General features: G+C 49.6%; 1 protein-coding gene and 1 long non-coding RNA gene across 2 annotated transcripts; both read left to right on the top strand.

Annotated features, from left to right (window-relative positions):
- The first annotated feature begins 458 nt into the window (after positions 1-458).
- LOC137836468 (uncharacterized) lies at positions 459-9630 on the top strand. Its single transcript, XM_068645168.2, has 3 exons — positions 459-494; positions 8653-9306; positions 9391-9630. The coding sequence occupies exons 1-3, from the start codon at positions 459-461 to the stop codon at positions 9628-9630; spliced, it is 930 nt and encodes a 309-aa protein (XP_068501269.2).
- Positions 9631-10127: 497 nt separating this feature from the next.
- LOC137836469 (uncharacterized) lies at positions 10128-10627 on the top strand. Its single transcript, XR_011085293.2, has 3 exons — positions 10128-10197; positions 10272-10367; positions 10445-10627. It is a non-coding gene; the product is annotated as an uncharacterized LOC137836469 (long non-coding RNA).
- Positions 10628-13106: the final 2479 nt, after the last annotated feature.

Here is a 13106-nt window from a genome sequence, read left to right as displayed (position 1 = left end):
AGCAGGCCCTGCGCTTCGCCTTCAAGGCAAGTAACAATCAGGCAGAATATGAAGCCCTGATAGCAGGAATGCTCCTGGCCAAGGAGATGGGCGCGCAGAACCTCCTGGTAAAAAGCGACTCCCAGCTAGTCACGGGGCAGGTGTCGGGTGAGTTCCAGGCGAAGGACCCACAGATGGCGGCGTACCTGAAATACGTCCAGTTGTTAAAGGGAGCATTTAACGCTCTTGAGCTGATACATGTCCCGAGGGAGCAGAATGCCAGAGCTGACCTGGTTGCAAAGCTGGCCAGTTCAGGCAAGGGGGGTAGACAGAGGACAGTGATCCAAGAGACCCTCAAAGCTCCGCGTAGATTCGTGGAAGACAACAGAGTGGATGTCCTCCAGATTTACGCAACAAGGGGAAAGCCGAGGAGTCATTGCTCTTTGACCCAAGATACGCAGAGGGCGCCCCGCATCAGCATGTACGCAGAGGTGCCCGAAGGAGAGCAGATGCAGGTATGCGTTTTGACCCAGGGAAACACCTGGATGACGCCCTACAAGCGGTACCTGGCGGATGGGACTCTCCCAGTAGAGCCTGAAGAGGGTAAAAAGGTCAAAAGAAACGCCGCAAGGTACACCCTGGTGGATGGGGTGTTGTTCAGGCACGGTTTCACTCACCCTATCCTAACATGTGTAAGTGGCGACGAGTGCACCAAGATAATGGCAGAGCTACACGAAGGCATCTGCGGGAGCCACGTAGGGGGAAGGTCCCTAACCTCCAAAGTAATACGCGCAGGTTTCTTCTGGCCAACAGTGAAAGAAGATTGCGCGTGACACGCCCGGCGGTGCAGACAATGCCAAAAGCACGCCGACTAGCATAAGGCGCCGCCAGAAGAATTGCGGTCCATATACAGCCTGTGGCCTTTCCATACATGGGGAATCGACATCCTGGGCCCGTTCCCACCGGCAATCAGGCAGATGAAGTATCTGATCGTCGCCATCGAATACTTCACTAAGTGGATAGAGGCAGAGCCCGTAGCACAGATCACTGCGCACAAGGTACAGCATTTTGTGTGGAAGAACATTGTATGCCGCTTTGGCGTACCTAGGCGCTTGATATCCGATAACGGGACCCAGTTTGCCAGTCAGTAGTTGAGAAATCTGTGCGCTGAGGTAGGAATCAAACAGGTGTTCGCATCGGTTGAACACCCCCAGACCAACGGACAAGTGGAGTCAGCAAACAGAGTTCTGCCGAGGGGGTTAAAAAGAAGGTTAGAAAAAGCCAAAGGGGCGTGGGCGGAAGAGGTTCCAAGAATCGTATGGGCATACCACACCACGCCCCAATCCTCTACTATGGAGACGCCTTTCAGTTTGGTGTACGGGTCGGACGCGATGATTCCAGTAGAAATACATGAAAGCTCACCACGTTTTCAAAACTTTGTGGTGGAGGAATCCAATGAAGAGAGGCGGGTAAACCTGGATCTGCTAGATGAGGCCAGGGAAGAAGCTAGAGTAAAAGTTGAAGCGATGAAGAGAAGAGTAGAGCGGCAATATAGCTCTAAGGTAAAGTCGCGACAGTTTCAGGTCGGCGACCTAGTGATGAGGAAAGCTCACCCATACGAGTTGGAGAATAAGCTATCTCCCAAGTGGACCGGACCCTTCAGAGTTACTGAGGCTAAGGGCAACGGTTCGTACAACCTGGAGACTTTGGATGGAGGTCCTATCCCGCGCAGTTGGAATGCAGCCAACTTAAAATTTTATTTCTGTTGACTTGTGTAAGCAGTATGTAACAATTTAGTTGAAGGGGACGCTCTTTTTCCCTCTCGGGGGTTTTTCAATGAGGTCACCCAAATAAAAGGTAAAACCAGTTTGAGAAAAAGAAGTTCCTTGGTTTTCAGCCTTTATCTTTCTCCGTTTGAAGTAATGTGATGCGTCGCCAAGAAAGAAGGCGTCGCCTAGGTCATGGCGTCGCCAAGAAAGAGGGCGTCGCCTAGATAAAGGTGTCGCCCTGATAAAGGCGTCGCCCTGGTGAAGGCGTCGCCCAGGTGAAGGCGTCGCCTAGATGGATGCGTGCACCGTTGGAAAAACAGGACGAAAGAAAAGCGCGCGGTATGCGAAACATATGCAAAGTAAAGTGGCGTTGCAAAAAAATCAAGTATGATATAGAAAAGTTGTTGTTACAAGCAATGTTCGATACAATGGGAGTAGCACAAATGGAGCAAACACTACAGATCATGCAAAAACACGAACAAGCCATTTCTCAGTGGCCATCGGAATCAGCACTGGAGGAAGGCGAAACCCCATTCCTAGCCCGCAGAGCTCGAATAAGTCGTGTCCTCCTCTCTTGGTTTATTTTCGAGCCTGCACCAAGGGAGATAAATGTGTCAGAAATACCATGAAGCAAGACATGCACGCTTGGAAAGCGATAAGGGCCAAAGTTTTTAGGGCAGTGACTCTTACATATGTACTTTTCGAGAGTCCCAGCGTTGAACTCCAGGCTGATCAAAGTGGCAGAGTCAAAACCTCCCGCCTCAGCAAGAATCCGGCAAGCTATTTGATCACTTGGAGCCAGCTTCTTGAAGGGTTTGGTTTTGAAGGCCCTCGTCTCTCTCACCCAGTACAGCGGAAACCCATCCAGAGCGTCGGGAACAAGGTCAGTACGACAGATCTTGAAGAACCGGCCTTTCCACCCGGTGAACGAGCTTTGGAAGGGTGTGAAGAGAACTCTCCCGGGTACATTACTGAGAGTTACCCAGAGGTTGTGTCTTTGCCTCTTCACCTCAAAGAAGTGAAGAAAGAGGTCAGCCGAGGGTGCACAACCTAGAAACCCGAAGAGAATGTCGAAGGCTTTGACAAAGGCCCAGCTGTTGGGATATAACTGGGCCGGAGCAACGTTGATCTCCGTCAGCAGTTCCTTCTCGAACCAGGAGAAGGGTAGGCGCACTCCGATGGTCTTGAACACCACCTGGTAAAAGTAAAAGAAAGGGACCCCTTCGTTGGCCCGTTCGTCTCCACATACTGGCTCCCCTAGAGTGCAAGGGAGCACAGCGATGTCGTCGTCATGCCTCCTCGCGAAGGCCCGGTGGTCATAGGAACACGAATCCCCTTTGTGCTCCCTTATGGCCCTGGTAGCGAGTAAGCATGAACACTCGTCAAGAAGTTCACTCGAAGCCCAAGGGTACAAGTCCTTGGGATTGACCCTGGAGGAAGCAGCATGAGAAGACATTCTTTAACAAGATCAGGGATTGTCAAGGGTGTAGAGACCGCCGAAAATGCAAGGGTTGAGCGAGGGGAGCGAATGCTGGAACAACCCCTCGTGAGAAAAGAAAGGGTGCAAGAAGGAAGGGTGTAAGAAGAAAGAACGTAAGTAGGTTATGAAGAGTGAGAAAATGATGAGGATAGTTTCAGAGTTTGAAGAGTTAAATAAAGCGGTTAGAGCGCCAAACGACGCGAATGGACGCACCGCACGATTGAGCCACGTGGCAGAAGATGAAAGGATGGCCCTGCACCGCTGGTTAAACTCAGAGAACGTCGTATCAACAGAATGCCCAGTGGTACGATGCGCCGTCGAAAGTGGGTCAGGGGCACAATAGGAGTCAGGATCAAGTCGAATGGTTGAACGTCCCATCAGCCATACAAGAAGCGCCACGTGGATCAAGTCGAATGACTGAATGTCCCATCAGCCATACAAGAAGCGCCACGTGGATGGCGCGAGCAAAACCTTGAGCTCTTCGCTGTCCTCAGGCGTCGACCAAGGCCAAGGTCAAAGTCAATGTCAAGGTAAAGATGGCGCCCAAGGCGACGCCAGCATGAGACGCCCGAGGCGTCGCCTGGAAGGACGCAAAGGGCGACGCCAGCGTGAGACGTCGCGGGCGTCGCCAACCAAAATATCAGCAGGGTCGTCTCCCCGATACCCACAAGTAGGAAAGACTATGGAGGGAGACGAAATCAAAGAAGGCAAAGTTAGTTACTGGCGTCGCCTCCCCGATACCCACAGGTAGGAAAGACTGTGGAGGGAGATAAGACCGCCAAACGCCAGCGAATCGCTGGCAGGGTGTTCCCCGATACCTATGGGAAGGAAAGGCCATGGAGGGAACAACCCCCGCCAGAGCACTCGGCGTTTTGGACACCCGGGGACGATACGGTGCTGCTGTAGCAGGCCTCTCCTTAGGCGTGGGCGTCGGGCGTTAAGGATCAAGGAAAGGACCGTTTCGGTGTTAGAGACACCCCGTGGACGATACGGCTTCACTGGGTGAGCATTTCCATGGGCGTGGGCATTGGCACGTGACCTTTCCTGGGCATACTAGAACGCCCAACGAAGTGAAGGAAACAGGCAAAACACAAATAAAATAACCGAAGTGCGCGAAGGCAAAGGATGAGAATAAAATTGCACAGGCAGAATTCTATGTAGCGAGGATATGAAAGTAATTATAACAAAGTTCCAGAGTTGTGTCAAGAGTGCAGATGATTCAAAGAATTACAAATTTTTCAGAGAAGCTTAAAACAAGTGTAAAGAAATGGGCTGATGATCGGGGGGCGGCGGCTCAGTCGTCTATCTCCAAGGGCACGACCTTTCCATCAACGATGTGGTGAGTGGGATCGCAATTGGAAATGTCAATCCCCGGATTCGTGCAGATTGCTTGAGCCAAAGCTTCTTGGAACCCCTCCTCGAAAGTACCCGCCATCTCCTGGATGAGGGCCTTTTTGTCCTTCTCTAGCTCCTCGATGGCGGCGTCCCCCGAGGCTACCTGCTTCTCCAAAGCCTCCTTTTCCACGCGAAGCCGACTGACCTCGGCCTGTAGTTTGTCGTAGTCAGCTAGGAGAAGGCCCATAGCCTTGGCTTGGGTGGCCATTTCCCCCTCCATCCGCTCCATCTTGTCAGCCTGCTCACAGCAACGGTCCTTCAGGTCCTTTTGAACTTCTGCATCAGCTTTGACCAATTCCTGAAGGCCCGTTATCTGAACTTGGAGGGCGACTTCCCGAGTATAAAAGTCAGCCTGGAACTCCAATGCCTCCGCTAGTTGCCTCTCAGCTTCTGCTTTGGACTCTTGCGCTTGCTTCAGAGAGGTTTGGTAAGCTTCGTTCTGGCGCCCTAGGGTCCTCATTTCCTCCTCCAGAGTAGTCGCCTTTGTTTCCAAGGCCTGGAGAGTTTGAGCTTGCAGGACCGCGTTTCTGGCCTGGGCGCGCCATTCAAGGGCCACTGCCAAGAAGGCCCCCAAGTAGAAAGGCATGCCTTCCTTCCTGTCGGTACCCTCTGGCATAGTTCCGCCACTGAAGACCCTCATCAGATGCATGATTGGAGGAGGGATGGCGATGAAATCGGGGGCGGCGGCGACGGGAGTAGCGGAAGCAATGACTTCTGCCGGCGGCGGAGGCGGGGAAGATTCGGCGCCTTCGCCCCCTTCCTCTTGGAGTGTCGTGGGGGGAAGTGAGGTCGCACTTGGGGGGTTGTCCATGAAGGAGTTCCCTCCCTGGGGCGACGCCTCTACCAGAAGAGGAACCCGCGCAGATTTTCTCCTCTTGAAGGGTGCCACGCCTTCCGAGTCCTCATCATCTGATAGAATCTCCAAGACCCGTTTCCCTTTGTCAAGGGGGGTTGGAGCCGGTGACGAGGCCGCGGCTAGGGGAACGGCGGCGATGGGCGGAGGAGAACTGGGAGTTGGAAGCGCCTCGAGGCTATGTGGGGATGACGGAGATGAGCTCAAGGGAGCTTCGGCAATGACCGGAGGTGGCGGTGACAGAGTTGGTGGGGGGATCGGAGCAGCGGCAGGAACGGAGGAGGCACTCGCCTTGGCGGCACGAGCCTCCTTCGTTGCTCTCGCCAGCATCATCCTTTTAGAAGCATCCATCACCGATCCTACATCAAAACAGACCAAGCAGCAGAAATTAGGACCAAAGCAGATATGCAAATTTACAATACACACAGAGGCGTGAGATGCAAGTAACATGGCACAATATAAAACAAGTAGAATAGTCTGGGGGGACAACATCCGGTAGCGGGGTGTTCACAACAAGAAGGATGAGGGGAGAGTCCCCTTACCAAAGTAGGTGGTCAGGGCGTGAGCATTGTACTCGCTAGCAACAAGCTTCAAGGTATTAAAAACGATCCCCAACCCAGCCAAGGCTTTGCTTACCTCCCTGTCGGCGGGAGATAGCTCTTCCAAGGTTTTGGCCCTGAGCAGTTTAGGGCGCTCCGTCCAGTAAAGGGGGAAGCCATCCAAGGCTGTGGGATCGTGCTTGGCACTGCACACCCTAAAGAACTTCCCTTTCCAGTTCTTGTAAGAGTTTTGGAAGAGGGAGAGGAGGATCCTGCCCGCGATCCCGGAAAAGCATACCCAGAAGCTTTTCCTAGTTAGCCAGAGGTTGAGGTTGGGAAACAGCTTACCTGAACATACACGGTGAAGCAAGTGAAGTAGATCATGAAGGCGGCCGGCGAGACCACAGGGAAGGTGTGTACGAAGGCACCCGAACTCGCCACGCAGAAGAGATCACGCTCCAAGGCAGCTATGCGCTGAGTTGTTTCACGCGTAAGTAACTTAGCCAAAAGCCTTAAGAATAAGAAGTGGCGCCCAAGTCAAGGATGCTCCAGATGGTGACACGTGTACAGCTGGATGCGAGCCACGTGTCCAGATGTGTAATTGTCAGGAGAGAGAAAGTGCGCAGGTATATAAGATATTCTAACGAAGTTCTGAGGTACGCACGTTTAGATTACTTCTTTACGCTTGCGAGAACTTGAGTACGCTGAGAGAGAATTTTGCACGGGTCCTTAGAGCTCTTGAGTTTTCTCTTAGTGTTTGGTGGTTCAATCGCTGACTTGGGCGTCGGAGCGAGATCGGCCGTAGCGGCGCCGTTCTGTCTTTTGCAGGTTCTTGAGGTGAATCAAAGCGAAGGACCGAAGCTAACACGGCGCAGAAGTCGATCCAGATTTGACGAGGCAAGGCTCCAGCGTCTTGGTCAACAGGCAGGATCATCAGGCGCCCACCGTGGGGCCGTGTAAAACTTGCTCCCATCCACAACGTGAGTTCTTGGAAGTTTCTGCAGTTTCTGTGTGGTTGTGTGCTGGTGCAACCATTTTTCGCCGTTCATTCGAGCTTTGTCCGGTAGATTCGTGTTTTCCACCGTTCGTTTGAGTTCTTGTTCGGTGAGGTGAGGTTTTTCGTTGTTTACGCAAGTTTCAATCGGTGAAATCGAAGCTTCGACGTTCGTTCAGACTTTTCGACCGGTGAATCAGAGGTTTTGGTGGAAAAACTGAAGGTCTGTGGTGAAATTGCGAGTTTCTGTGAAGGTTTGCTGTCGAGGTTGTGTTCTTGGAGTTCTTTGGAGTTTGCGAGGTTCTGACCGATTGATTGCTGGATCGATCGTTGCTGAAGGAGGTGTTGTTCGTCGCTCATTGTGATCTGTTAAGTTTTCATGAGAAAGATGAGAAGCAACCGTTCAAGTCCAGTTGCGCCCGTTGCTGCTGAAGGCGCCATGACTATGGCTCAGATGGTGGAGATTATGCGTGCGCTGCAGGCGAATGTGGAAGCCTCGCGCATAGAGCAGGCTAGGATGCATGAGGACCTGGTCGCCTCTCAGGCCAGGAATGAAGAGCTCAGCAAAGTGACTGAGGAATTGTGCCAAGTTCTTCAGGAGCAGAGAGGGCGCCCAATCGTTGAAGAGGTCGCGCCGTCGTTGCCACCTCGCGTTTTCCCCATGCCTTTTGCTCAGGCGATCACAGACACGCCTATCCCTGCGAGTGTGGTACCCGTGAAGGTTGCTTTCACCGGCGTGGAGGATCCTGAGGCACATCTCACCACGTTCCACACGCAGATGATGCTGTCAGGAGGCTCAGATGCTGTGTATTGCAAGATGTTTGTGAGCACGCTCAAGGGAACAGCGCTGGAATGGTTTGTGAGCCTGCCTACTGGCCACATAACCAATTTCCAGCAGTTTTCGAAGCTTTTCGTCGAGCAGTACATAGTGAACAAGGCGCCGCCTCGAGTGTCTTATGACCTGTTCGACATACGGCAGTACCAGGGAGAGTCCCTCAGGGACTACTTAAATCGTTTTGGGGCGCAGATGGTCCGCTCGCCGGCCAAGGACGAAGAGATGTTGGTCTACGCCTTCAAAAAGGGTGTGCTGCCGGGACCTTTCTGCGAGGCACTGATCAGGGCTCACCCCGCCACGTTTGCTGAGGTTAGGCGACTTGTGGTGGCCCACATCGTCGATGAGAGCGAGGTCGCCGAGAAGAGAGGGAGCGTGGCCCCTGCCAGGCCACGTGCCCAGACCAGGATCCAGCCATAGAGGGTACTGGAGGCAGCAGCGGCCAAGAGGGATCAAAGGACCCGCCATCCTTATGATCCAAGAAAAAACAAGGGCAGGGGCCCAGGGCGCCCCAGGGAGTACACACTAGTACAAAATATGAAAACAACGACCCTTTATTTAGTGCGGCTTTGCGCTTAAACGCATTTGTAAAAAATGCGGTGGCATTTTTGTAATTAAATTGATTTACAAATGCGGTATCAATTCAGAATGATTTAAAATGGAAAAGGGCCCGAATTAAGAAGTCGGACTAAGTTCTGAGCAATCCGGGGTTATAATCGAAAAAATTGTAAGTTATTTTTGTTATTTTCAATTTTTTTAAAGCATTAATTATATTAATGATTGAAAATATGGTTTTTGTGTACTCTTGCAGGATTCCTTGGAATCCGACGGTAAATTTGTTGCTGAAGGTCGTCACGATATCCTGGTTGAAGCAATTGGACGACCTGAACACTCTGGTCGTGTTCGTGCCGCTGGACAAGGGGTCGGAATTAAACTTTATTTTGGAGGTTCAGAACGACAGCCATCCTCCTCCTCCAAGAAGGAAACTCAAATGAAGAGTAAGTTACGTGAAGAAATAATGGAGGAGATGAGAAAGGAGACTGATTTGATGTGGCTGGAGATGAAAAAGGAGAATGATCGAATGCGACAAGAGTTTTTATCGCAACAAGTTTGTGCTGAGCCGATTGAACCCCTTGTTAGTCCCACTCCCAAGAGCACAAAGGGGAGTTGTGCGGCTCCTCCAACATCAGGGGATGATATCAATGGGCAGACAGAGGATTGTGAGCTACTGGTAGTGGGCGGCAAACTTCCTCGGGTGGTGGCACTTGGAAAAGTCTATACAAACGCCACCACCTTACATAACGTTCCTCTCTCCCCTGATGTGGCGAAGGTAACAGTTGAAAAAGTACGATTTCCTGAAGCTCGTGTTCCACTACCTTCAGATGAGGTAACCACTGTGGCCGATGCATTTCAGACATTCGTTGCCTGGCCCAGAGAGCTCATTCGATCTATGCCCGAACCTCATGTAATAATTTCGTTTCATTATATTATTTTTTATTTATATTTATATATTACATATAATTTAATACAAATGTTGTTTATCTTGTAGAAACCTTTTCAGCCACCAAGTCCGAAAAAGAAGCGTGAGGTTCCAGTTGACGATCCTATGGCTTCCCTACGTCTCATTGCTAGTCAGATTGGCAATGATCCTTTTCCAGTTCCGTGGGATAATACATTTTTTCAAATCAACACTGAACTGCCACTGATGATTTACAACACAGATTTATCAGAATTTATATCTGGGAAACAGGAGCTCAATATAAGTATAATTCAATTTTTTATGATGTAAGTATCTTTACCTATTATTCAATTTACTTTATGTTAAATTATTATTGATTATGCTTTAACTAAAAACTTGTAGGTTTTTGCATAGAGTCTGTATCACTGAGGGGAAGGAAAATATGTATGGATTCGTAGATCCTGCATATACTAATCCCGTTGGACCAAACTCAACTGAGACTCAAGCATACATCACTAACATCCTGAAAAAAGAGGGAAAACAAATTTATTTATGCCCTTATATTAATGAGTAAGTTTAATTATATGTCATCAATTATTATTATTTCATGTTTTAAATATTTACTAACTCTTTTCAATGATCATATAGGCATCATTGGCAGTTACTTGTCTTATCAATGGTTGATAAGACTGCTGTGTGGTTCTGTTCCCTACACAAGAAGATGCCCACAAAATTTAAGGATATCATTGATATGTAAGTATAGTATAAACTTAACTTTGTATGTTACTAATTAACCATCTACTAACGAGGTTTTTTGTATTAACCAGTTCATGGTGTGGATATAACATCCTAAAAGGTCGATCCAGTTCAAATAATTTGAACTACATAAGAGTAAAGGTTTGTAATTTTTTTCTTTCTCTATTATCATTGTTTTTCAATATACTAACATATTACTTTTTATTGAATTATAGTGTAATAAACAACCAGGAAGCTATGAGTGTGGCTATTACATTATGCAATGGATGATTACCATTATAAGACTAGGTGTTAAAACTGGTTGGAAAGAGGTATATGTTAAATCATTTTTATAATTCTTGAACATATATATATCTAGAAACTAATTTATGTCATCTTTGCAATGCAGTTATTCACAGAAGAAACACCAATGAGTGAGGAAGGCATTTCATATGTTAGAGATTCTTGGTCCACATATTTCATTAATTTTTATAACTCTAGCATAGGTAAACAATAGTGGTTTTATTATATGTAATTTGATCACTTGTAAATGTACATTTTGATGATTTCAATTGATTACTACATTTTTGTATTTGTCTGGCTGGGTTTGATCATTATGCAGGTTATTTAAATATATGGTTTCTGCACAAAACAGAGTGTATTTTAAAAAAAAAATCACTATTTACAAATGCGGTCATTTACCAAGACCGCATTTGTAAATAGTGAATTCGCATTTACAAATGCGGTCTTGGTAAATGACCGCATTTGTAAATAGTGATTTATGAATGCGGTTTTTATCAAGACCGCATTCATATATCCTAAACCCCAAACCCACTCCCTAATTCAGAATAATATACAAATGCGGTTACCTAAAATGACCGCATTTGTAAATGTGATTTATGAATGCGGTCATATGACCGCATTTGTAAATTCCAGATTTACGAATGCGTGCTGATCAAATGCGGTTCTATGACCGCATTTGTAAATTGAAAATAGCCGCATTTGTTTTACATATCTGCACTAGTGACAACCGCCCGCCAAAGCATAAGTTTGTCATGGGGCTGGCGGACCTGATCGCCATCCTCAATATAGCAGCCAGGGTCAAGGCGCCTGAGAAGGTGGGCGACAAGGTGTTGGGACCAAAGCCAGACGCCTGGTGCGAATTCCACCAGGGCTTTGGCCACACCGTGGACTCATGTTTGGCGTTAGGATACCAGCTCGACGACCTGGTCAAGAGCGGGTTTCTAAATGACTACCTGTTGGACAGAAGGATGGGGGGCGCGTCGAGCTCCCAGCCGGCGGGTGGTGAGGCTCAGCAGCACGAGATGCCCACTCATGGAGAGATCCACACCATCGCGGGAGGTTTCTCGGGTGGTGCATGCACCGCGTCGCAGAGGAAGAAATATGCGAGGTCCGTGATGACAGTGGACATGTTCGAGGACCACTCGCCAGATGTGGACATCACGTTCACAAGGGAAGATCTCAGGGACGTTGTGCCTCATGACAACGATCCAATAGTCATCTCGCTTGTCACGGCGGGAAGGAAGGTCCACAGGGTGCTGGTGGACCAAGGAAGTTCGGCAGATGTGATGTTCTGGCCGACTTTCACACAGTTGCAGTTGCCCCTTGACCAGCTGAGGCCCTATGGAGGGTGCTTGTATGGTTTCGCTGGCGATCAGGTGGAGGTCAGGGGGTATATAGAGTTAAGAACTACATTCACGGATGAGGCGGGCTCGAGAACGGAGAAAATCAAGTACCTCGTCGTGAATGCTCCCTCAGGATATAACATTCTGTTGGGCAAACCAACGCTCAACAGAATAGGAGCTGTGCCTTCAACCAGGCACATGAAGGTGAAGTTGCCATCGATGGAAGGGGTGGTGATCACCATCAAATCTGACCAGAAGAAAGCGAAGAGGTGCTATGAGAATAGCCTGAAAAACAAGAGGTCAATGAGTTACATCACAACGACGCCGCCTCCCGGTGTGAAGCCCAAACTAGCAGAGTGGCGAGTTGTTGGTGCGGCGATGGAGGTGGCCGCCGGAGGCGACGTCGCCATGATGGATGCTGAGGCTGAGGGAGAGAACGCAGAGCGGGAAGAGGAGGCGAGGAACCGCCCAGAGGAAGCGAGGGAGCTGGGAATCGCCAGGGCGGTGATCGCCAGGGAAGCTAGACCCAAACCCGTCGAGGAATGGCTCGAGAGGGAGATCGGGGGAAAGGTCTTCAAGTTGGGAAGATCCTTGGAGGCTGAGCTCCAAGACCAGATCGCCAAGGTGATAGAGCGACATCTGGATGCTTTCGCATGGTCTGCTTCAAACATGCCAGGAATTAACCCCGACTTCTTGTGCCACCATCTAGCAATGGACAAACAGGTCAGACCAGTGCGACAGAGAAGAAGGAACTTCAACAAGGAGAGAAGGCAGGCGATCAGGGATGAAACCCAGAAGCTCCTCACTGCAGGCCATATCAGGGAAGTCCAGTACCCTGAGTGGCTGGCCAATGTCGTGCTGGTGAAGAAAAGCAATGGGAAGTGGCGCATGTGCGTCGATTTCACTGACCTGAACAAAGCTTGCCCAAAGGATTCGTATCCTCTGCCAAGCATACACGCCCTGGTGGACAGTGCTGCAGGGTGTAAGTTGCTGAGTTTCCTGAACGCCTTCTCGGGGTACAACCAAATAAAGATGCATCCCATGGATGAAGAGAAGACCGCCTTCATGACCGAGAGATCGTGCTACTACTACAAGGTGATGCCCTTTGGGCTGAAGAACGCGGGGGCCACGTACCAGAGGTTGATGGAAAGGGTACTTGCACCGATGCTGGGGAGGAATGTGCAAGCGTACATAGATGACATGGTCGTGACCTCGCCGAAGAAGAGCAAGCACGTCGCGGACTTGGAGGAGTTGTTCACCACAATCGCCAAGTTCAGATTAAAGCTGAACCCCGAGAAGTGCATTTTTGGCGTAGAGGCGGGGAAGTTCCTGGGATTTCTCTTAACTGAAAGAGGAATAGAAGCCAATCCTGATAAGTGTGCTGCCATTTTGGCGATGAGGAGACCGGCTACCGTGAAGGAGGTG

This window comes from Phaseolus vulgaris, chromosome 4, assembly GCF_051622355.1.
Source record: "Phaseolus vulgaris cultivar YP4 chromosome 4, ASM5162235v1, whole genome shotgun sequence".
Classification (NCBI taxonomy): Eukaryota; Viridiplantae; Streptophyta; class Magnoliopsida; order Fabales; family Fabaceae; genus Phaseolus; species Phaseolus vulgaris.
Note: the sequence above shows the minus strand (reverse complement) of the source record. Positions and strands in the feature narration are given on the sequence as shown.